Source organism: Lynx rufus, unplaced genomic scaffold, assembly GCF_022079265.1.
Source record: "Lynx rufus isolate CCGP_SWC_20201006 ecotype Redwood Valley unplaced genomic scaffold, mLynRuf1.p SCAF_5, whole genome shotgun sequence".
Taxonomy (NCBI): Eukaryota; Metazoa; Chordata; class Mammalia; order Carnivora; family Felidae; genus Lynx; species Lynx rufus.
Window position 1 is genome coordinate 88,563,527 of NW_025814867.1, and position 22,828 is coordinate 88,586,354.

General features: G+C 45.5%; 1 protein-coding gene across 1 annotated transcript in view; it reads left to right on the top strand.

Annotated features, from left to right (window-relative positions):
* The window catches only part of ITGB5 (integrin subunit beta 5), a 121,992-nt gene that overhangs the window by 38,855 nt on the left and 60,309 nt on the right, over positions 1–22,828 (top strand). The window contains exon 5 of the mRNA XM_047099143.1: positions 5,363–5,531. Within this exon, the coding sequence (XP_046955099.1) occupies positions 5,363–5,531 (169 nt within the window). The remainder of the gene's footprint in view (positions 1–5,362; positions 5,532–22,828) is intronic.

Here is a 22,828-nt window from a genome sequence, read left to right on the forward strand (position 1 = left end):
GTGGTGTCCTGGGTCCCAGAGATTCCCGCTGTTCCTGGGGAGAACAGCGAACGGTGGCTGTCCCTATACCTGATCCAGCCTGTGTGTGCTTTGTTAGAAGATTTGACTAAGAATAACCAGGATTTCCAGGTTTTCTAGAACAGCGGGCAGGTCTGTTGGAGCTGGGTTTGTACCACATGCTCGGCCGCTGCTGTCCTTACCACTCTTCATGTTGCACAGCTGGCCCGCCTCCCTTGTCTGCCTTTCATCCCTGGCCCGGTGCACACTGCCTGCAATCCTCGTCTATTCTTTTCCTTCAGCTAGTGCGCAGAGGAGAGTCATGGGGTTCTCCTCAAGCTCCGATGGCCCCTTCAGTTGGATTTTTCTCCCCTGAGGGAGTGGGAACAGCAAGAGCCCCCAGGAAGTTTTGGGAAGATAGAGTCAGGAGTGACTTAATCACCTATACAGGACACCTCAGAGAAAAGAGAGCTGGTTTTTCATGGGGCTTTTCTGAGGTTTGTCCCTCTTCCTGCTCCAGACGTTTTTGCCAAAGGATCAAAATCCTAGATTCATCCCTTCCTATCTTAGAATGTGCTACAAATGCCAGGACTGGAGTAAGTAGTAGTAACAGGGCTGCCATAATCGGAAAAAAGGCACAGTATCATTTAATCACCAGATTAAAGATCTGTTTACTTGCTATTTTGAGTAACAGGAAGAGTGTCACTGGGAAAAGTCATGTGGGATTTACTGATAGAGGATTTGAAGGATTAATGCAGCCTGTTATCCCCGGCCCTGAAGACATTTCCTTTTGCTCGAGGTATCGGGCTGTTGTTGAAATACATGTCATGTCTCATTTATAGGTGGGGCCTAACAAAGCCAAACTCACGGAAACAGAGTAGACTGGTAATTGCTGGGAGGTGGGGGGAACATGGAGATGTTGGTCAAGAGGTACAGACTTCCACTTATAAGATGAGTATGTCCTGGGGATGTAGCGTATGGCACAGTGATGCTAGTTAACGGTATTATACTTGGAGCATACACTTGTATACTTGGAAGAGAGTGAGTAGATCTTAAACGTTCTCACCACACAACAAAAGTGGAAATACACATGCAAAAATCTGGGCAAGTAAACTGACATATTTCATCCTTCATCATTTATGTTTTCCCTTACCCTCCGTGTGTTTCTTCCAAGGGTCATAGTATTCCTTCATCACCTTGATGGTGTTATTTCATTGTCTTCTGGCATGTCCTGTGGCTGATGAGAAGGTGGCTGTCCATCTAATGGTTTTCCTTCTCTCTGGTGGCTTTTAATATTTTCCTGTGCTTTTCATATTCTATAATGATACACATTTGAATGTGTCTAGATTGGATTTGCTTTTATTTACATTGCTCAGAATCTGGTCTGCTTGTTTAATCGGAGAATACGTCTTTATTCTTGAAAATTCTCAGACATTTTCCCTTTGATTCCTCTATCTTCTTAATTTTCTTTCTTTTTTAAAAAGATGTTTATTGGGGCGCCTGGGTGGCGCAGTCGGTTAAGCGTCCGACTTCAGCCAGGTCACGATCTCGCGGTCCGTGAGTTCGAGCCCCGCGTCGGGCTCTGGGCTCATGGCTCAGAGCCTGGAGCCTGTTTCCGATTCTGTGTCTCCCTCTCTCTCTGCCCCTCCCCCGTTCATGCTCTGTCTCTCTCTGTCCCAAAAATAAATAAACGTTGAAAAAAAAATTTTTTTTAAAAAAAGATGTTTATTATTTATTTCTGAGAGAATATGCACACGTGCACACGAGTTGGGGAAGGGAAAGAGTGGGGGAGAGAGGATCCCAAGCAGGCAAGCAGACTCCGCACTGTCGGTGCTGAGCCCGACCTGGGGCTTGAACCCATGAACCTGTAAGATCATGACCTGAGCCAAGATCAAGAGTCAGACACTTAACTGACTGAGCCACTGAGGGGCTCCTTTCCTCTTCATTTTCTAATGCTAATTTCCCTAGTAAGAAATTTCTTCTAGTTTACCATTTTGGTTTTTAGTTGGTTAGTCCATACACTGAAGTTTCATATTTGAATTTCACTGACTATAGTTTTTATTTGGTTCTTTTTCCAAACTTCTGTTTTTTATATTGTTTTGTTTTCACAGCCTTGTTTTTTTTTCTTCTAATAATATCCTGTTCTGGCTTTTGGTATGTATTCTTTCCTCTCCTTTAATGTTTTAAATATCCTTGCATTTACAGTGCTTCAAATCATTCTGTTATCTCTGTTTCTTGAATGGCACATCATTCAGTTTGTTGCATTTGTGGACATTCCTTCATGGTGGTTTGTTTCTCACGGGATCCATAAGTTTGTCGTAAGCTCCTCTTCATCCGAGGTGGTTTTCTGGGCGAGGATCACAGCCCCATCCTTGTAGGGCAGTTATGTGTTTGCCTGGATCCTCCGGGTTTCGATGGGACTAGTTTTCCTGTTTATTGTTCCTTTGGGGGTTCCTTCACCATAAAGTAGTGAATCCTGACTTGCTCGAGCCTGGAGTTAACAATTTTTATGGGTGATTCATCATGCTCTCAGCCCAGAATGGCTCTTCCTTGCTTCTTTCCCAGGCTAGTGGCTGGAATTTATGTCTTTCATTTTGGTGACAGGGCAGCTCTTTGTAGAGCTTAGCTTTATGAAGAGAGCCCTGTTCCAGTGCTTCATCCATCCCCGTTAGAATCATGCCCCCAACCCTTAGGACCTCCGTCGGGTCCTGGCACATCCGGGAGCTCTTTGGCATGAGCTCTTACTCCAGACCCACCTCATCTTGTAACTGTACTCATTTGTTGAATGGTTTTTTTTTTTTTCCTTCATCTCCGGCAGCTGGGATTTCCCCGCTAAGCTTCCATATTAACATTTACATATGAGCATTTTGAAAAATTATATGTTATCTGGCAGTTCTGTATTTAGACTAAGACGGAGCTGTTTCCAGTCAGCTTGTCCCACAATATTGTCCTGAAGCCATAGATTGTTTTCTGGATTTGCCTGGGTCTAGCGTCTTCAAATTGGAATCATTTTCATACGTACATGCTCCCCCAGGCAACTTAAGCATGTATATTTTACTTACCTTCTTGGTTATAATCCTTGATGGAATAACTCCCTATATATGGCCCCAAACAGGGCTCTACAGACAGACACAGGGTGGGGGCTGGAGCATTTCCTGGAGTTAGACCCCCAAGTGCCCAGACCTTCAGTTCACTCGTTCTGCCAGAGGTTAAATTAAATAGTCACAGGGGACATCGTATTTTAGTGACTATGGGACATGCGGCAGGATCTGTGTGACAAAGCTGTTTTCCTCGAAGAGATGACTGATTTGGTTGTAGTAAATTCTCTGCCATGAAGGCTTCTTTCTGGCAAACACATTTTCTATTTCCTGATTATTTAATAGTAATTCTCCAAGTAAAAATATATCTACTTAATGTTGTTAGCACGAATAAAAGGGGAAAGGTAAAAAATGCCAAGCTAATTTTGGTGAGCTTTTCACAGCTTCCCCGGCTTTCTCGCTGAACAGCAGTTATCATTCTTTTCCTCTCCTTTCTCTCCTTAACCCACTCGGTCAACTGTGACAACAATCACATTCCCAAAGTCCTGCATAGTAGACCAGAACCACACAGAGAGGAGGAGCGGCTTGAAGGAAGGGAAAATTTGTGTGTGTTTGCTTCCTCCTGCACCTGTCCATTTGTCAAATAACTACCAATAGGACCTCAGCTCACTTCCTTCTTCTCTCCGGGAATATAATTTCCATGACCTTTTCTTCATGGAAAAATGAGATGGGAATAAAAAATTTGATGGTCCAGATCATATATAGAAAAGTCTGTCCTGTCCAAGCACAAGGTACAAGTGAAGTCTGAGGAAGAAGGAGGGAGTGAAGCCAAGGGAAGGCAGATGGATGAAGCCTGTAGCTCCCGCCCCCATCCAGAGAGAGTCGTGGCCAGAATGGCAGTGGGGTTGACTCTGTCCAGAGCCGGTTTGCTGCAGTGACTGGTGGATGGAGCAGGCACTGTAGGTCCTGAAGGAGAGTGGAATGGCCTCTTAGAAAGCCAAAGTTTGCCTCTTGTTTGGAGGAAGGGAACCTGTCCAGACCTGCCCTGGCTGCTGCTTCTTGGCTGCAGTTAGGCAGGATTCCCTAGCAGTTGCTAAGCCTGTTTCCCTCTCCATGCACATGGCTTAAGTTGGATTATAACCACCCCCCCCGCCCCCCCCCACCCATGCCTCTCTGTTAGTGTTTTTTTTTTTTTTTTCCATCTTTTGTTCTAAAAGAGAGGCTTTCTTAACGTGGCCACAAACTTGCACAGTCTCTTTCAGTCTGCTTTCTCAGCCTCCCCTTGGCCCATCCTCACCTTGTCTGCCCCCGCTGCAGCTTCACTGGCCTTCCTTGTTCTTGGGCTCCCTGTGTTCTCTCCTGCCACGGGGCTCTTACATGTGTGCTTCTCTCTGGCCAGGACCCTCTTCCCTCTCCCCTCAAGAATCCACTGGTGAAACAATGGAAGGCCTCTCTTCCTGTGTCAGTGACTGCATGTCAAGCTGAGACTCCTAGATCTGTAATTGGAATCTAATTTCCTCCAGGGATGGAACCACTCAGGATCTCTACTGCAGACTGAAGATGAGATCGCCCAGTATTGCAGGAGAAAGATGTGGCATTAACTTACTATTGAGACGCAATACTTGCCTCTTCCCAAATTGCCACATCTAATTTTCCATCTGAGGACAGTTAGCTTCTGAGTGATCTCTGTTGCATTTAGGAGAGCTGGTCGCTTATCATCACAATATTTATAAATGAATGAAGTAGCAGATAGAATGCCTTCATTCCTGTTCCACTAGCTTTTGCTCATGTGCCAGGAGGTCCTTCGAGTCTCTGAGTGGGTTCACTCAAAGGGATTCTATGTGATCTTTTAACACGTGGCAGCAGCAGAGTTGATGTGGGAAGCTGCTTTCATACAGTACCTCTGTTCAGGCTGCTCTCACTCGACACTGCCCACCTTTCTTAGCCCAAAAGATCCTTCCCTGCTGTGCTGCCCAGGCCATGGTGCCCATGCCACTGGTCCCTCATCTTTCAAGGCCCATGGCAGGGCTTCTCTGTGACGTATTCCTCTGACAGCAGTAGTCTGCTATTATCTCCTTTTTTCGAACCATTTGTCCATTCCATTCACATACAACCTGGATATGCTGACTTGCCTGTGGTGTAGGGCTTGGCCTTTGTAGAGTAAGAACCATGTTGTCTCTCTCTTTGTGTGTCCCAGGGGCACACAGTAGGTGCTGGGTAAATATTCATTACTGCTGCTCAAGGCACTCAGTGAACACACAGAGTACTTGGTTGCTTAAGATTTACCTACAGTGATGGAAAGTGACTCTTCTCTTCTTTCTCTCTAGTTACAAATTATTCCCAAACTGCGTCCCATCCTTTGGGTTCCGCCATCTGCTGCCCCTTACAGACAGAGTTGACAGCTTCAATGAGGAGGTTCGGAAACAGAGGGTGTCCCGGAACCGCGATGCTCCCGAAGGAGGCTTTGATGCAATACTCCAGGCGGCTGTCTGCAAGGTAACTTTTCTTTCTGTTTCATCTCTACATGTGGGAGGGCGTTGGCCCTGCCGGTAGGAGATGGCAGATTTTGAGCCACCCCAGCCTGTGGTTTGTGTCCATTCTTACATCCGAGGGTGAGCTCAGGGACCTTTGGGGAAACCTACAGCAGTCAAGTCAGCTGGAGCTCAGTGATGGGTCGGGGCGGGTGTATGTCTCTGTTTCAGGGTGTGGCCATGTGTGTGTGACGAGACGCTGTCTTTGCCAGAAGACAGCTGTTCTGCATTTATGCATTAGATTTTTGCTTCTTTTGGGGGGAAAAGGTAAAGTTCAAGCCCTATGCATGAGGCCTGTTGAGCCTTCTGGCCCAGTTTTGGCCAACCTTAAAGATTGCTGGATTAGCGAATCTGGCTGAAAAAGAGAACTGCATGTCATCTCAGGTTGCATTTCTATTTGTTTTTCTCCAGCTTTTCTGTGGTATATGAATCCAGAGGGAGGACACAGACCTAGGTCAGAAATGAACCCATGCTCTGAGAGGTTCCAGTCCCAGTGAAATAGATAAATGGAACGTTGGTGATAGCTTTTTGTTTTAATTGAAGTATAGTTGACACATGGTGCATTAATTTCAGGTGTACAACATAGTGATTTGATAAACATATGTATTATGCTGTGTTCATCACAAGAGTAGCTACCCTCTGTCATCATAGTACGTGTTATAATACCACTGACTACATTCCCTATGCTGTGCCTTTGGTCTCCGTACATTATTCTTCCCAGAACTGGAAGCCCATACCTCCCACGACCCTTCACTCATTTGGCCCATTCTCCCACTGCCCTCCTCTCTGGCAATCATCAGCTTGTTCTCTGGGTCTATTTCTGCTTTTTGTTTATTTGTTTGTTCATTTGATTTGTTTTTTAAATTCCACATGTAAGTGACATCATATGGTATGTGTCTTTCTCTGTCCGACTTCTTTCATTTAGCGTTATACCCTCGAGGCCCATCCATGTTGTTGCAAATGTCAAGATCTCATTCTTTTTGTGTAGCTGAATAATATTCCATTATATGTGTATGTGTGTGTGCACACACCATTTCCTCTTTATCCATTCATCTCTCAGTGGACACTTGGGGTGTCCCCATATCTTGGCACTGTAAATAATGCTGCATTAAACATAGAACACATAGATCTTTTCAAGTGTTTTCATTTTCTTTGGTCAATACAGTAGTAGAATTATTGGATGATATGGTATTTATATTTTTCACTTTTTTATTTTTTATTTTTTTATTTTTTTTATTTTTTTAATTTTTTTTTTCAACGTTTATTTATTTTTGGGACAGAGAGAGACAGAGCATGAACGGGGGAGGGGCAGAGAAAGAGGGAGACACAGAATCGGAAACAGGCTCCAGGCTCCGAGCCATCAGCCCAGAGCCTGACGCGGGTCTCGAACTCACGGACCGCGAGATCGTGACCTGGCTGAAGTCGGACGCTTAACCGACCGCGCCACCCAGGCGCCCTATATTTTTCACTTTTTAAGGAACTTCCCTATGATTTTCCAGTGGCTCTACCAATTTCTATTCTCACCAACAGTACATGAGAGTTCCTTTTTCTCCACATCCGCCCTGACACTTGTTAGGTAATAACTTATTCCTAAACTAGTTTTCTACTATCAAAACAACTCAATAACAGCAAGATTTTTTTAAAAAATCACTCTTGAATTTGCCATTCCAACACATACTTTCACAATTTTTTCAGAGTGCTCATCACTGAGCATGCCCTCTTGAAAATTTCGGTGGCTCAGCAGTAGGGCGATCGCTGGGACCCCATGTTTGGGGGAGGGGCTAAAACTCAGTTTGGAGAGGCTGCTGTTCATTTACTAAGTGGTAAGCACTTAATTAACCACTTACATAGTTTCTGACCTCAGCACGTGTCCAGTGTGTCACAGACCCACTTTTTCTCCACTCCATCCTTGACCTGGTGATAAGAGAGCCACAGTTGTCCTTTCTGAAATAAAAAACTGAAATGGTAGACAGGGAGGGATAAGGGGAAGGAAAAAATGGGAAGAAAGCGTAGTTGCCTGCGGTTCCCTTCTTGGTCCCCCTGCAGCTCTGTCGTCATTCACTGTGTCCTCGGGGCCACCCCTAGAGGAGATGGCCTTGCGGTGGCTGCGCCGCCCTTCCCGGCTGCTGGGCCAGAGCCAAACAGTTTGGTTCAGAGGCCTCTGGTGGTTCAGAGGCCCAGGAAAGCCAGACGGAACATGGCTGGAATGTGTTCAGCTCTCAGTCTTTACAGTGTGTCACAATATAGGCCATTTATGGATTTGCTTCAGAAAGAAAAATTACATTTTTGACTGGCATTCAGACATTGATCATATGAGGTGTTGTCTTCACAGATATTCTGCTGAATCTCCTTCTTGGCAGGGACAAATAGTGCAGGGAAAACAGGATCCCTCTCATCTATCTCCCCAGCTCGAGGATTTTGTGGATTTTCTTTTTATGGGGGAGGAAATCATCCTTAGGGCTTGAGGGAAAGAACTCAGTGACAGAACAAAGCCATGTCCAGTTATGTTAATTCTGATAGAGTGATCGGAAAGGCCACGGTTGAGTGCCTGAGGCACAGTGGTCTCCGAGAAGCCGAGAAGCCGCAGGATCTACTCTTGTGTTTACAGAACCTTCCCATACCACCCCAAGCCCATACAAATCTTCTTCCCTTTGAAAACTCAGTATATCAACACTCCAGCATTTCAGAGATGCTGGCAGATTTCTTAAACCACTGTGTGAATGTACTGTGTGAATTATTGCTCACTTTATGAGCATATTTCAGTTTTAGGTGTTGACATTTTCCTCTTCTTCCCACCATGGCCTTAGCAATGGCGAGTACCTGGAAGGTTCCTAACTGCTGGGAATTGTGTAGTCTATGAGCCAGCAGTGGCTCTCTTAGTATTTCTTTTCATGTGTACTGTCAGTTTCTGCTTGGGGACATTTCATGCAGTTTTTTCTTACTTGGAATCACCTATTTATAACAAATGTCATCCTTCCTAGTTCACCACACCCTTACTTATAGAAGCCATATATTGGAAGTAGATTTTGGCTTACCTTTTGATAAAAGACCATGTAGCAATCATACCCTTAAAGGACATTTAAATATTTGAATAATTCTTTTTTTTATTTTTATTTTTATTTTGTTAATTTTATTTTTTAAAATTTACATCGAAATTACTTAGCATATAGTGCAACAATGATTGCAGGAGTAGATGCCTTAATGCCCCTTACCCATTTAGCCCATCCCCCCCCCAACCCCTCCAGTAACCCTCTGTTTGTTTTCCATATTTATGAGTCTCTTCTGTTTTGTCCCCCTCCCTGTTTTTATATTATTTTTGCTTCCCTTCCCTTATGTTCATCTGTTTTGTCTCTTAAAGTCCTCATATGAGTGAAGTCATGTGATATTTGTCTTTCTCTGACTGGCTAATTTCACTTAGCATAATACCCTCCAGGTCCATCCATGTAGTTGCAAATGGCAAGATTTCATTCTTTTTGATTGCCGAGTAATACTCCATTGTACATATATACCACATCTTCTTTATCCATTCATTGATCGATGGACATTTGGGCTCTTTCCATACTTTGGCTATTGTTGATAGTGCTGCTATAAACATTGGGGTGCATGTGTTCCTTAGAAATAGCACTCCTGTATCCCGTGGATTAATGCCTAGTAGTGCAATTGCTGGGTCGTAGGGTAGTTCTGTTTTTAGTTTTTTGAGGAACCTCCGTACTGTTTTCCAGAGTGGCTGCCCCAGCTTGCATTCCCAAGGATTTGAATAATTCTTGATAAAGTAAGAGAGGAAGGGAAAGCAAGTAATACAACAGCATAAACATATGATCCTACTTGACAAACAAAAGAGAGAAGAATGTGGAAAAGATTGGAAGTATATAGACTGAAGTGTTAACAGTGGTTGTCTCTGGTGATAGGATTATGTGTGGTTTTTGTTTTCTCTGTTTTTTTTTTTTTTAATTTTATGTTTACCTACATTTTCACAATGATTTGGTATGATGTTTTTACTTTTTTTTTTTAAATTTATTTATTTATTTAGAGAGAGAGAGAGAGAGAGAGCACTTGAGTACGGAAGGGGCAGAGAGAGAATCCCAAGCAGACTCCGCACTGTCAGTGCAGAGCCCTACATGGGGCTCAGTCTCACAAACCTTGAGATCATGACCTAAGCAAAAATCAAGAGTTGGATGCTTCACCAACTGAGCCACCCCAGTGCCCCTGTTTTATAATGAAACAGCTCAAACATATGGAAGTAGAACAGTGAAATTAAACCCACGTACCTGTTGTCCATCTTTGCCAGTTACCAACTCCTAGACGATCTGATTTGTGTGCCTAACCACTCTCTCCCATTATTTGAAGTAAATCCCAGATACCATTTATTTCAATGATATTTAGATTTGTAATAATAATTAGATTTTGAGAGTTGTTTTTTTAAGAGTCCTAAGCATTTCTTACTTTGTTTACTGAGTTTTCTGCTGCCTCCTGATTTGGGGAGATTAAAGGTGCTTCCACTGAATCCTGCAAACTGACTGTGACAGAGCCCACAGGCCTGTGAGCTCTGGCTGGAGAGTGGTGTCAGGAAGGCTGGAGCTGGCTAGGCAGCGCGTGTGCCCCCCGCCCCCCCACCTCTCCCCGCGCCCCTACCTCCCTTGAAGGGAGCGAGCCTGAGCCCTTGGAGATGAGCTGATAGCAGGCCTGTGTCGCAGCCCACAGGAGGCTCTTTGTTCTGGTTTCCTTCTTGCTCTGGTTTTCCTGGGATAGACTGTTAGTTATCAACTTGTGTGATTTAGGAGTATGTTCATATGACTGGCCCTAAATCCCACCTCTGTGGCCCACTTTATATTTCTTGGAAAGCTGTTCTTTGCAAAAAGAAGGAAACTGTTTCTATGTAGGATTCCATTTAGGACAAGGACCCTGATTCTATGAGTGGAAGTCTTTATCCCGCTCAGGTCACATTGCTGTGAGAGGTCATTTAACAGTGTCCACAGCTAAGGGACGCCTCTGTCATCAATGCAGGCATTTTTTTTTCCAATACATTGTATCTGGCTAGGCCGGATGAGGGAATGCTCCTGCTCTTAATTTCTTATCTTTACCTAGAAATCTATTCTTGAACCTTCCTTGGTCAAAATAATAATTTCCCTTTACTGCTTTTCTTGTTCTTCCAGAACTTTCTAGAAGTTGACTGTAAGTTGTTTATTCTGAAATTGTGTGGATAAAAATGTGATGAGTGGTTCAGACTGGAACAAGGACTGCTTTCCTGCTCTCCCTAAACTGGGCCTGTCCCTGGTCTCGGGTGACAGGGGAGGGGTGGCCGAGGACTTCTGCCTTCCAGGTTGCCAGTCACCACTTTGCTGTTGTTCGTGCTTAAAGAAGTGACCTGCCAGTTTGAGCTTGGCTGGGTGCATCCTGGCCGCACAGGGTTCTATGGGCTGCTTTCAACAGTTAGACAAGAAAATAAGATCTTTGCCACCCAGTACATTCCCCTTTTTGTTTCAGCATCTAGAACCTCCACATCCTTCAGGCAGACTTCCTGTTTGAACCTTGATTCTCTAATTTTGTATTGTATGTTAGATTTTTAAACCATTGTATATCCTCTCAGAAATAGGTGGATGAGTGAGTCTCAAAGCAAACAAAGGAAGTTAAATGCTGAGTAAAAAGTCTGCAGCATGATCTGAGTCCTTTATTCCCTCTCTGGTGAGAGCATTCTGATCTAAAATGGAGACCCGGCTGCAGAATTGCTGGGGGGGACAGCTTTACTCCGGCAAGACTTTCTGTAGGAATGCAAATTCTGTGGACCTCTAGAAACAGAATAATTGCTGCCCTTGCTCACCCCTCATCCATGCTCCAGATGTTTTACATACATTATCTCTGATGCTCACAACAGCCCTTCAGTGTATTGGCAGTGGGGGCTGTCCCCTGCTTATGGAGAAGGAAATGGAGTAGGACAAGGATTCATGAAACTTACTGTTAATAAGGAGTAGAGCCATAATTTGAACCAGATCTGATTGATTCTGAGGCCCATGCTCTGTTACCTGGTACCTGGTGCTTTGGGAAGTAGTGACAGTACCCTGCAGAGCAGGGAGGCTCAACTTAGAGTCATGTTGTCCTAATCAAGCTAAGCCTGCTGCTAACTGACTCTGTGGAGGCCAGCTGACCTCTCTGGGCCGCAGAGCATCTGGAAAATGCAAGGAGGCAGGAATGGAGGGGAGATCTCTAGGATGCCCTCCATTGGGCTGGTCGTGCTATTTTTCATAAAGGACTCCTCCCCTTTTGCTCAGAGCCCTTGATTTTGCCTTTTTGGTCACTCCCTGTTCAGTCTTGAGCCTCAGGCCAGGGAGGGGCTGCCACAGGTACCTGTAGAGGTTGGAAAATTCCCCATCCCTGGAATCAGGCACTGCTAGAAGTTTCTACTCTGCCCCCTCCCCTGTCCCAGCCTCCCACAGAGTTAATTTGAGGTTTTTTTGTTTGTTTTTGTTTTACTTGTTGCCTGATTTCTTTTGTTTATTTATGTATTTATTAGGAACTTTTTTTTTTTCAAGTTTATTCATTTTGAGAGAGAGAGGATGAGCAGGGAAGGGACAGAGAGAGAGAGAGAGGGAGAGAGAGAGAGAGAGAGAGAGAGAGAGAGAGAGAGAATTCCAAGCAGGCTCCACACTGTCAGCGCAGAGCCTGACATGGGGCTCAGTCAGGAACTGTTGAGATCATGACCTGAGTTGTAATCAAGAGTCAGACGCTTAACCTTAACTGACTGAGCCACCCAGGCACCCCGCCTGATTTCTTTTAGACCTCAGACTTGCGTTGTTTTTCCAAGCATGAGTTGAGAAATGTGTGGAATTCCTTGAAGAAGGCAGCCATCCCTGACACTTCATGTCACCTGAAAAGGAGTCCCTAACGTGTTCTGTTTTCTCACCATCTGGGTTATCTGTAAGCATGCATGAACTGCTTCTGCTAGCGGATTGCACCAAGTTTGGGGGGCTTGTTCCAGCCCCAACCTGCTTGCTCTTCCTCTGGCTCAGTGTCTTGGTGAAACACCATGAAAGTATTGAACTTCCTGTGGCCCAGTGAAGCTTTAGGGGCCATGTGTGCAGGTATGCACGTCTTCTGCCCATGCCCATGCAGCTTTTTTGCCAGAGGTGGTGAAAGTTTCTCTTGGCTTTCTATTTTGGAGATGTTTGTGGTTTAATGTGCATTTTTTAATCACTTGACTGTGTCCGGCCCTGAAGTGACGTTTCGTTGTTCTGCCTCGTGCCCATGAACTGTGTTTGGGTATTACTACCCTGCTGACAGCTGCTTATTGACACAAGCGATGGGAACTGACTGAGTTACAATTCAGAATTGTCACCAGGGCACGGATGAGAGTTTTTGTCTCTTGTTCCTCCAGCATAAGCCTATGTTCCCTGTGTTGAGGGTGTTTTACACCCCTTGGCTCACTTGACTAATGATATGGCAGGAAAGAAACACCCTGCAGAAAGGTTAGAAGGCCCCTTCAATGACTGAGGCAATATTTCCAAATCTGGTTAGAATGTCAGTTTTGATTTCAAGCGATGGGCTCCTCTGTGCTTTACATGTCCATTTGGCAAAGAGGAAAAGAGACAAAGATTTATTCTCGGGCTCTTCTGGAACTGCTTTCTCCCCAAACCTCTCACCCCTGGCCTCTGCATTCCAGCCAAATGACCTTGAATCAGTTACTCTGACTATGGGGCCCTTTGCACATGCTATTTCCTCTCTTTGGAATACTCCTCCCCTATATTCATGTCTCTTTCTTTCTTTCTTTCTTTTCTTTCTTTCTTTCTTTCTTTCTTTTCCTTTTTTATTAATAAACTTTATTTCATTTCAGAGCAGATTTAGGTTCACAGCAAAATAGAGCAGAAAGTACAGTGTTTCATATAATTCCTGTCCCTGAACCCCCCATTCCAGCCCCATGGCCCCCCCACCATCAACATCCCTCACCAGAGTGGTATATTTATTATAGTCCATGAACATCATTGTCAGCCAGAGTCCATAGTTAACTTCTGGGTTCACTCTTGCTATTGCGTGTTCTGTGGGTTTGGACAAATGTACAATGACATGTATCCACTACTGTTCTATCCTACAGAACAGTTTCACTGCCCTAAAAATCTTTACTTCTCTTCCTCCTTCCTTCCTTCGTGTCCCCAAACCTGCTTTTCTTGGAATGTGTAGTCTCTGCCTACTTCTGTTTTGGACCTCTACTTGTCTATGTGTCAGGGAAGCCTTCCCTGATTGAGCCTTCTGATGAGGTCAGAGCACAAAGCCCTTGGTCACATCTACTTCAGTAGCCATTTTGTTTTTATTTGGGCCACTCCTTGAGTGATGTCTACCTCCGCTCTGAGACAGTAAGCCCCTTGAAGGCAGGGACCCCATCTCTTTTCTCACTGCTGTATTTCCCTAGCACCCAGCACATTGCCTGGCACATAACAGGCCCTCCTTAAACATTTGGTGAATAAACAGATGCTTTATTCTCACAGATTCCTTTATGCTGCTGAGTTCAGGAACCCACAGGTCACCTGGCTCCAAGCCCGTCCACCCGCCTGTTGTACCAGGCTGCCTCCATGGTATTTACGGTGCTTCATGGACATCCACTGAAGAGAACCAGATGCCATTAGCTGGCAGGACTTTCCAACTCAGCCTAGTCAGTGTATACTGGCAGGTATGGTGGGGAAAGCTAAAGAAAGATGGGGAAAAGTCCCTATGGCTTCTGATTTGAGCTTGCAGGGGTTTGATTTGAGCTTGTAGATCCACCGGAAGGTTATAAACAACCGGTTTGTAAACATTAGAGGGAGCCACATGAAGTTACTGATATTTGACAATCAATGATATTTGATACTTGACTACTAATAATTTCTCCTGCAAAAATAACCTCATGTGGTTCAGCCATGCCAACATTCCAAATGTTTCTCTTCCATTCAGACTGGACTCTTTCATGGAGTCCACATCAGACATGCTGTATTGTGTGTTGTTGGGGCTTGGGCTCAAAGTAAATGTCTAAATCCTGACTCACAGGCCAAGATTTCATTTCCCCAAGGAAAGAATTACTGCACTTTTGTCCTCCTTGTGTTTAACCACAGAAAAGGTTTTTTTTTTTAACTTTTCATTTGAAAAGTATGCATGGAAGCAGGAAAAACAACTAATGGGAACACGATTATTTTATAAAGTGCCCGAAATAGACTTGAATGTCAGCCTGGTAGAGGAAGCCAATCTCAGAACTAACCTCGGTTTTCCTTATGTGCCGTGTTCGAATTCAGACTCGGTCCCCGTGTTCAGATCTGCTGTGGGGTCTGCCTGCTGGCTGGCCAGGTCAGTCCTTTTTCCTTCTTCATTTCCTCCCCACAACTTGTTCTCTCCCCGAGTGCTTGCCCGAAAGGGTAACGTATAGTGTTCCGTCATTACTTTTGAAGATCTGTGGAGTACTTACTGCGTGCAGGACACCATGTTAGGTGCTGCGGGGATGCATAGATGAATGAGCCACAGCTCCTGTCCCTGTGCTCATGACTCTGATTGGATGACAGGTGCTTGTCCAACAACCTGGGATACAGTGGAACACACAGCAGAATGCACAGAGACGGCACCTTAGGGCCCGCTGACTGAATCACAGCATTCTTCTCCTTCAGTGTCTCCCTTGGTCTCCCTGCCTCTTGGTTTCCAATGCTGATGATGTTATTGATTACCTTGGTTCAGTGCTTTCTGAGAGCCTGGCCTTATGCCATGTACTTCCCAGGGCTTATTTTACTTAATCCTTTGAGTGTGGTTTTGTCCTCTTTTGATGAAGAAACAAGCCTAGAAAGGCAGAGTAATTTCTCAAGGTTGTTATAGCTAGAAATGACAGAGCCGGAGATGGAAACTGTACCCAGCCCCCTTGCTCTAAGGCCAGAGTTCTTAACCTTGACGTTAGAGTGCCTGCAGACTGTTGTGTTCACACTGGAGCAGAGCAGTGGGAGGCGTGTGCTTCCAAAGACAGCAAGTCCTCCTCTAAGGAACCATTACAATTTCCCAGGTAAGGAGGACTGGTACAGTCCCGGGAGAACACAGTTGCATATGCAACTGTTCTCTGGAACTAAGAGTTTCTTGTTTATCAGGAAGCACTTATAACATGGCTCTGGTAGCCCTAAGCACTTTCCAGAGGGACCACTTGTACTGTCCCAAGGTCAGAATTCTGTTGGAGCCCAGCCCTTTGAGCAAGCATGCTTATCTTTGACCGTGGCTTTATTATCTGTAAAATGGGGACTCTGATAATCTGCCTTCTCATTCATAATTCAGTGGTTCTGCTGTGGCAAGACACTTTTTCAGATGGTGGGTCTTTTCCAGCGATAAGGGGGCATGTGGCTGGTGACTCTTCAGTGACGACTGAGGCCCATGTGTTGTATTAATACCTTTATGTTGGGTGAGCATTCACTTTAATGAGATTGCCCTTGAGATCAGAACACTCAGTCATTTAAAGCTAGTGCTTCCATCTTCACTGAAAATGCCCCTGGAATGATGTATTGACTTCAGGCCACCTTGGGGTTTGAACACCATTTACCAGAGAGTGTTGTGAGTATCGCCTCTGAACAAGCAGGCCAGCCCACATTCAGGCAGGCATCCATCAATGTTTCCTAAGGCAGCCGAGCAGGGACATCAGCTTTTCCACATTCCCACGAACCAGCATTTCAGGCCCTTCCTGGCACTTTCCCGTACGGGCGTCATTGAGGCTACCCTCATCGCTTCACATGCCCTGCTGTGGTCCCTGTGTGTAAGCAGGTCACTATGAAATGGATCTGGGGACTGACATGCTTAATTTGAGCTAGTCAGAAGATTCAGCTGCCAAATGCAACACCCGAGTCCCAGCCCTGCTTTCCTCTGTGAGCTCAGATCACATCCCAGGAACTGCATAGGCCCCGGGGGCTGTGTTTAAGACAGACATTGACTGTGAGAGAGTGGAAGAGGGTGAGTAAGTGGATGGTGCTGGGCTTGGAAGCCATATCTTAGAGGGAGTGGTTAAAGGTTACCCAGGAAGAGAGATACCTGGAGAAAAGCATAGGTGACCTCAGACATCGTCATAGAAGGGGGAATAGACTCCCCTGGCTATTCAGGGGTGGGGAGGTGCTAGGATAGCTGCAGGGAAGTAGGTTTGAGTTCAAGGCAAGGAAGAATTCTCTAACAAAGATCTCTGCTCTGCAGTGGAGCAGGCTGCCAGATGGGGCAGTGACTGTGTGTGTGGGCCCCCTGCCCACGTAGTGGGGGCACCAGAGGAAAGCTCCATTTACTGGACAGGAGTGAGGACAAGATAACCTCTGGGTTCCTTCCAAACTGCAGGTGCTATATATTTCCTCTGAGTCAGTTTTTGGGCCCAGTAGCCCCTGGTGTGTTTGTTCTGGAGTAGCCCCTTCTAGCTTGTTTTCTGTTACTCTCAGCAGTGTACCCTCTCAGCCGCCTTTGTATTTGGCTGCCATGACCGTGAACCCTATCATGCACACTCACTTGTGTGCCAGGCACAGCTTACTTTGACCTGGTGCCTAATAAAGCTTTCCCTGCTCCCAGTGGCTTTGCCACGGAGCCACCTTGCCATGACGTAAAAGTCTAGGTACAGTGGGGGAGCTGTTAAGAGGGACCCAGGGACAGACTGGAAGTGGACAAGGGAGATGGAAGCCTATTTTTGATCCCTTGAGTGACCTTCCTCCTTTGTCAGACCTTGCAGTCCCGGATTACGACAGAGAAACCACATCCTCTACTGCCCAGTTCCCGTGCTGTCCTGGGCCAGATGTTAGAGGTAAACAAACCAAGTTTGTCTTCACTCTGGGGAGGAGCCAATTTTTATTTATTTTCTCAAAGCTGGGAAGACCTGGTCTAGCATCTCCGTTCCTGCTTCCCCATTTCTTGGACTCCGGCCTCCTCTTCACCATTGCACAGAGCCCCAGGTCCCCCTGGCTGACTTCCAGGCCTGGCTGCCTGGGGCCGTCCCAGGAACCATCCCCAGTGACTGCCTGGCCTCGCCCCTCTCCTGCTCTTGCAGCTCCTAGCAGACGGCAAGCGATTCGATAGCTCTTAACTCTTCCCATATTTGGGGGTTTCAAATAAGGTGTTTGCTAGATTGGAAAGCATACGAGGAGCTGGTGGCATCGTGAGTGTCATGATCGAAGACTTCTAACCTGACCAGGGAGGGCGTTGGTACCCAGCTCTGATTCTGTCTGTGTGTTCGTTTGCTCCTTTTTCACTGAGTGCTGAGCCTGTGCTGGGCACAGTGCTCTTGTGATTCTGGGGCTTGGGTCCTGCACCCCTTTCTCTTTTCCCTCAGCCCCAGATCTTTGCTGCTTTCTGAGGACAAATTTCCCCACCCACTGAGCTTTCCACCCTGGGAAAGAGTTCTTTGACCCCAGCCCTGGTCAGGCTGGTTGGTCCCCATAGAACTACAAGGTCTGCCTCCTGGGACGTGGATGGAGTCAGAGATTTGGGGCTTGGTGACGGTTCTCCCAGCCACAGTCTGTGGATGGCTGTGTGTCACATAGTATGGTCACCTACCCATGTGTGTTGCCTGCCTGGAACAGGTGGAATACACGGGGTGACAGTCATACCTCCCTGGCAGAGTGCAGGTGGGTGGCCAGGAGGAAGGCGAACCTCAGGCTATGCCTGCTCACCTGGTGTGTTAGGAAGTGAAGAGAAAACTCTGGAAATTGTATGTAGCATTGTCCAGGGGCTCTGGTTCAACACAGGAATGGCCTGTAAGAGAGAATTGACAGTTTGGGACAGGCCTGGTGCTGTCATAGAACCAGAGAAAGAAGATAAAAAAGATAATTCCAAGGTTTCTAAAGAAGGCATGTGACCGCCCCATTGTCAGAAATGGGGACGCCTGGAGGGGCGGTTGATCTGGGGGTAAATGTGGTGCCGCGTCTTCCGATTAGTTGAGTTCCAGGTCACAGCAGACGCTTTGGTTTTCGGCGCAGACCTGGGAGTAAAGCTCAGGAGAAAGGTCAAGTGCCGGCTGTGATTGTGAGTCATCCAAGTAAATCTCCACAAAGGGAGATGGAGGGGTGGGGAATGTTATCTCTGACCTCATCCACCTGCTGGGAGAGCAGCCAGAGGGGCAGGGGTAGGACAGTGCAGGGGGCTCGCAGGAGTTCCCAGTCAGTGCAGAGGCCACAAGAGTGAGGCCCAAGGCCAGGGGATTAATTCTTATCCTCGGCTGCACGTTAGGCTCATCCAGGGAGCCTAAAAACCCTAAGGGCGGGGTGGCAGATCGGCCCAGTTAGGTCAGGACCCCTGGGCATTAGTATTGGTGAGGCTCCCTAGAGGGCCCTAAAGTGCAGCCAGGGCAGAGAACCCTGCGTGCGTGAGGGAGGAAGACAGGATCCAAGAACTGCTGTCTAGGGGTCATGTGGAGAAGTCTGATTATAAGGAATTGAGGAGAGGAAATAGAGGCCATAAATCTGCCAGTCTTACAAAAGAGAAAGAAGCAAGTGAGATTGGCAGAGTAGCCGGGTCACAAGAAGGGTTATTTTAATTGGCTCACGAGCATGTATTTTAGGCACATGGATGGGAACCAGAAGAGAGACTGAGAGAACAAATTCTCCAAAGAGGGCGGGCTGTATGAGCTGTGTTTCCTTGGGGTGGAAGAAGCACTTCTTCTTTGGGGGCAGACAGATCAGAGATGCCAGGAGGATGCCCCTGTGACTGGAAGCCATCCTCAGGCTGTGGGACCAGACACTCTGAGCCACTGGGAGTAGACGAGGAGGCAAGTTCCGTTATCTGTTTCTTTCGGTGATGAAAAAGGCAAGGTCACCTCCTGAGCGAGTGTGGGAACTAGGGGTTTGAAGGCTGAAACAGACCTTGTGGTGAATTTGATGCAGGTCTGAGCATCAAACAAAGAGAAGTTAAGTGAATCGTGACCTTGGCCAGATGCCGGGTTTCTTGCTTCTGAGTCTGGTACATATCCGTCCCGCCCAGCCCCTGACATTTTCATCTAAGGGCTGACTTCAGTGACATTTAATGAAATTGGCTTTTTTTAGAAAAATGTTTATTTATTTTTGAGAGGGAGAAAGTACGCAAGCAAGCAGATGAGGGACAGAGAGAGAGGGAGACAGAGGATCTGATGTGGGCTGTGCACTGACAGCAGAGAGCCTGATGCAGGGCTCAAACCCACAAACCATGAGATCATGACCTGAGCCAAAGTTGGACACTTAATTGACTGAGCCACCCAGTGCCCCAAATGAAATTGGCTTTTAAATTTTTGTTTTTACTCTGAGACATGGAGAAAATTTAGCTAAATAAATAGGTTTGGTTTCACTTAAAGTAATTTTTTTCTTAAGAGAAAATATATTCAATCTAAAAATATAGAAAATGCAGATAAGCAGAAAGGAAAATAAACATCACCCATAAACCTACAGTCCAAAGATAAGATTGTATGCTTCTGAATTACGGACGTAAGTCACAGATTCTCAAGTCCAGGGAAATACTGATGATGATCACTGTCAGTTTGTAGTTGCCTACCACATACAGTCACGGAGCTGGGTGTTCCTCCTCTGTTTAATCTTCTCGTCACCCTATTTTATTGCTACTCTTATTATCATCTCCATTTTATAGAAGAGAAGCTGGCCTGGGAAGGATTGAGTAACTTGCCTGAGGCCAGAAGGACAAGCTGAGGCAGGTGTAGGGCTAACCCGAGACTGGCCAGACCAGCCCCTAACTGCTACGTGATAGTGTCACCAAACAAAAGAACGTGTGTGAGTGGTATTCCCAGCACATTACTGACATCAGTCTATTTGTATAAATTCTTGTATTAAGAGACTTTATGAGCAAACCAAGTCTTCTTTAAATGAAAGAGCTTCAATGAGGTATGCTTGATGTATAATACACTACACGTATTGAAAGTGTACAGTTTGAGAAGTTTTGACATGTTTACACCTGTGAGAGATACGTACATACATACATATATATGTACATATACATATATATATATATATATATATACACACACACACACACACACAGATACCATGATCAAGATAATGAACATATCCTTTCCCTCACAGTGAGCATTTATGCTTCTTTGTCATTTGCTCCCTCCTGTGCCTCCTATTCCTCACCCCAGGCAGCTACTAATTTGCTTTCTCTCACTATACGTTAGTTTGCATTTGCAAAAATTGTATATATCCAGTATAAATACTTATTTAGCCTGGTTTATTTCACTGAGCACAATTATTTTGAGATTTATCTGTGCTGTCAAGTGTCTCCATCCTTTCCTTTTGTCACTGAGTAGAATTCCTTTGCGTGGATGGACCACTTTTTGTCTATCTGTTCTGTCCTGTTGGTAGATGTTTGGGTTGTTTTGGATGGCTGGTAGTTTTTGCTTATTACAAACAGAGCTGCTGTAAGTGTGTTCGAGTGTTTGTATAGATGTTTGCTTTTATTTCTTTTATCTCTAGACTTGGGAGTGGATTTACTGGGTCATCTGGTAGGTGTTTAACTTTTCAAGAAACTGCCAGACTGTTTTCCAAAGTACACATAGCATTTTACATTCCTAACGGCAGTGTGTGACTCCACATCTACATCAACATTTGGTGTGGTTGGTCTTTTCACTTTCAGCCATTCTATCAGGTGTGTGGTAGGTAGAATCTCATTGTGGTATTAATTCAAGGCTTTAAAGTTTTTTCCATGTTTATTTATTTCTTGTGAGAGAGAAAGAGCATGAGTGGGGGAGGAGCAGAGAGAGGTAGAGACTGAATCCCAAGTAAGTCTTCACGACGCCAGCACAGAGACTGATGTGGGCTTGATCTCACAAACCCATGAGGTCGTGACCTGAACTGAAATCAAGAGACAGACACCTAACTGACGGAGCCACCCAAGCACCCCAATTCAAGGCTTTTAAAAACTTTTCAGTATGCAATACTTCATAGTCCCTACAATGATTGTGGAGCCTCCCACATCAAGTAGTGAAAGGTGAAGAGAAGAAATGTAGAAATTATTACCAGTCTTAAGAGTAATAATTATAGGGGCGCCTTGGGTGGCTCAGTCGGTTAAGCGTCCAACTTCGGCTCAGGTCATGATCTCACTGTTTGGGAGTTTGAGCCCCCCACTGGGCTCTGTGCTGACAGCTCAGAGCCTGGAGCCTGCTTTGGATTCTGGATCTCCCTCTCTCTCTGCCCCTCTCCAACTAACACTCTGTCTCTCTCGCTCTCAAAAATAAATAAACATTAAAATTTTTTAAAAAAGTAATAATTATAGATCCTTTTTGTAGCCTCTCATGTGCTGAGGGCTTTTTAATACAATTATGTCTAAACCTAGCATCAACCCTGCAAAATAGGATTTTTTTCCATGTTACAGATTAAGAAAACAAGGCTGAGAGAGGTGTCCCAGTTAGCGCAAAGCATATTTGAACTTAGCCTCATCTGTTCGAAAGCTCATGTCCTCTGGATCCCCACACCATACTGCATTTTGTAGTTATTCTTTCTTTAAAAAACAAAACAAAACATAATCTATTTTCCCACTGTTGCCTTCTGCTCCAAACATGGAATACGGAACTCAAGCCTTCAAGATAGTCCAGGCGGACACTAGGAAAATTCTTTCTAATGTAAATTCTCTGTGGAGTCACTGCTTAAAAAATCTCTGAGCCCAAAAATCTGGGTGACTGAATGAGAAGGTTCTGACTCGTGCTCTGCAGCCCAGCCTCTGGGCCATCACTTACATAACAGGAGTCCACTTCAGGGAAAACAGAATTATTATTATTATGCTGTGCCATTCTTCATCTGTAGAGCTATTTCTGTGTCAGATGCCACCTTTCAACTTGACAGACATTTATCTTGGACCCAGCAATCATTAGTGGAGAGCCTACTAAGTACTTGAATGAATTCTCTCGTTGGTCACGCACACGCGTGCACGCACACACACATGCACACACACACCCTGCACCATCCTCTCCTCCTGTATGATTGGGTAGTTTCGCTTTGTGAGTAAGAAGCAGATCATCTGAATCTGGCTTCTCTGGCCCTTGCTAGTGCAGTGACCTTGGACTGGTTACTTAATGCCTCTGACCACCAGTTACCTCATCTGCACGAGGGCAGTATTTTACCTGCTTTACAGAGGTTGTGGTGAAGATGAAGTGGCATGGTGGAGGTGGAGTAAGTATTAAGTATTATTATTCCTGGTTTCCTATCAAGAAAAAAGCTTTTGCAGTGTTAACTCATTAGGTCAAAGCTACATGAGTAATTAGGGGTGGCAACAACATTACAGTGCCTGTCCTGGGGCACCTGGGTTCCACATTGTTCTGTGTCCTTGTTGCCAGCTTCC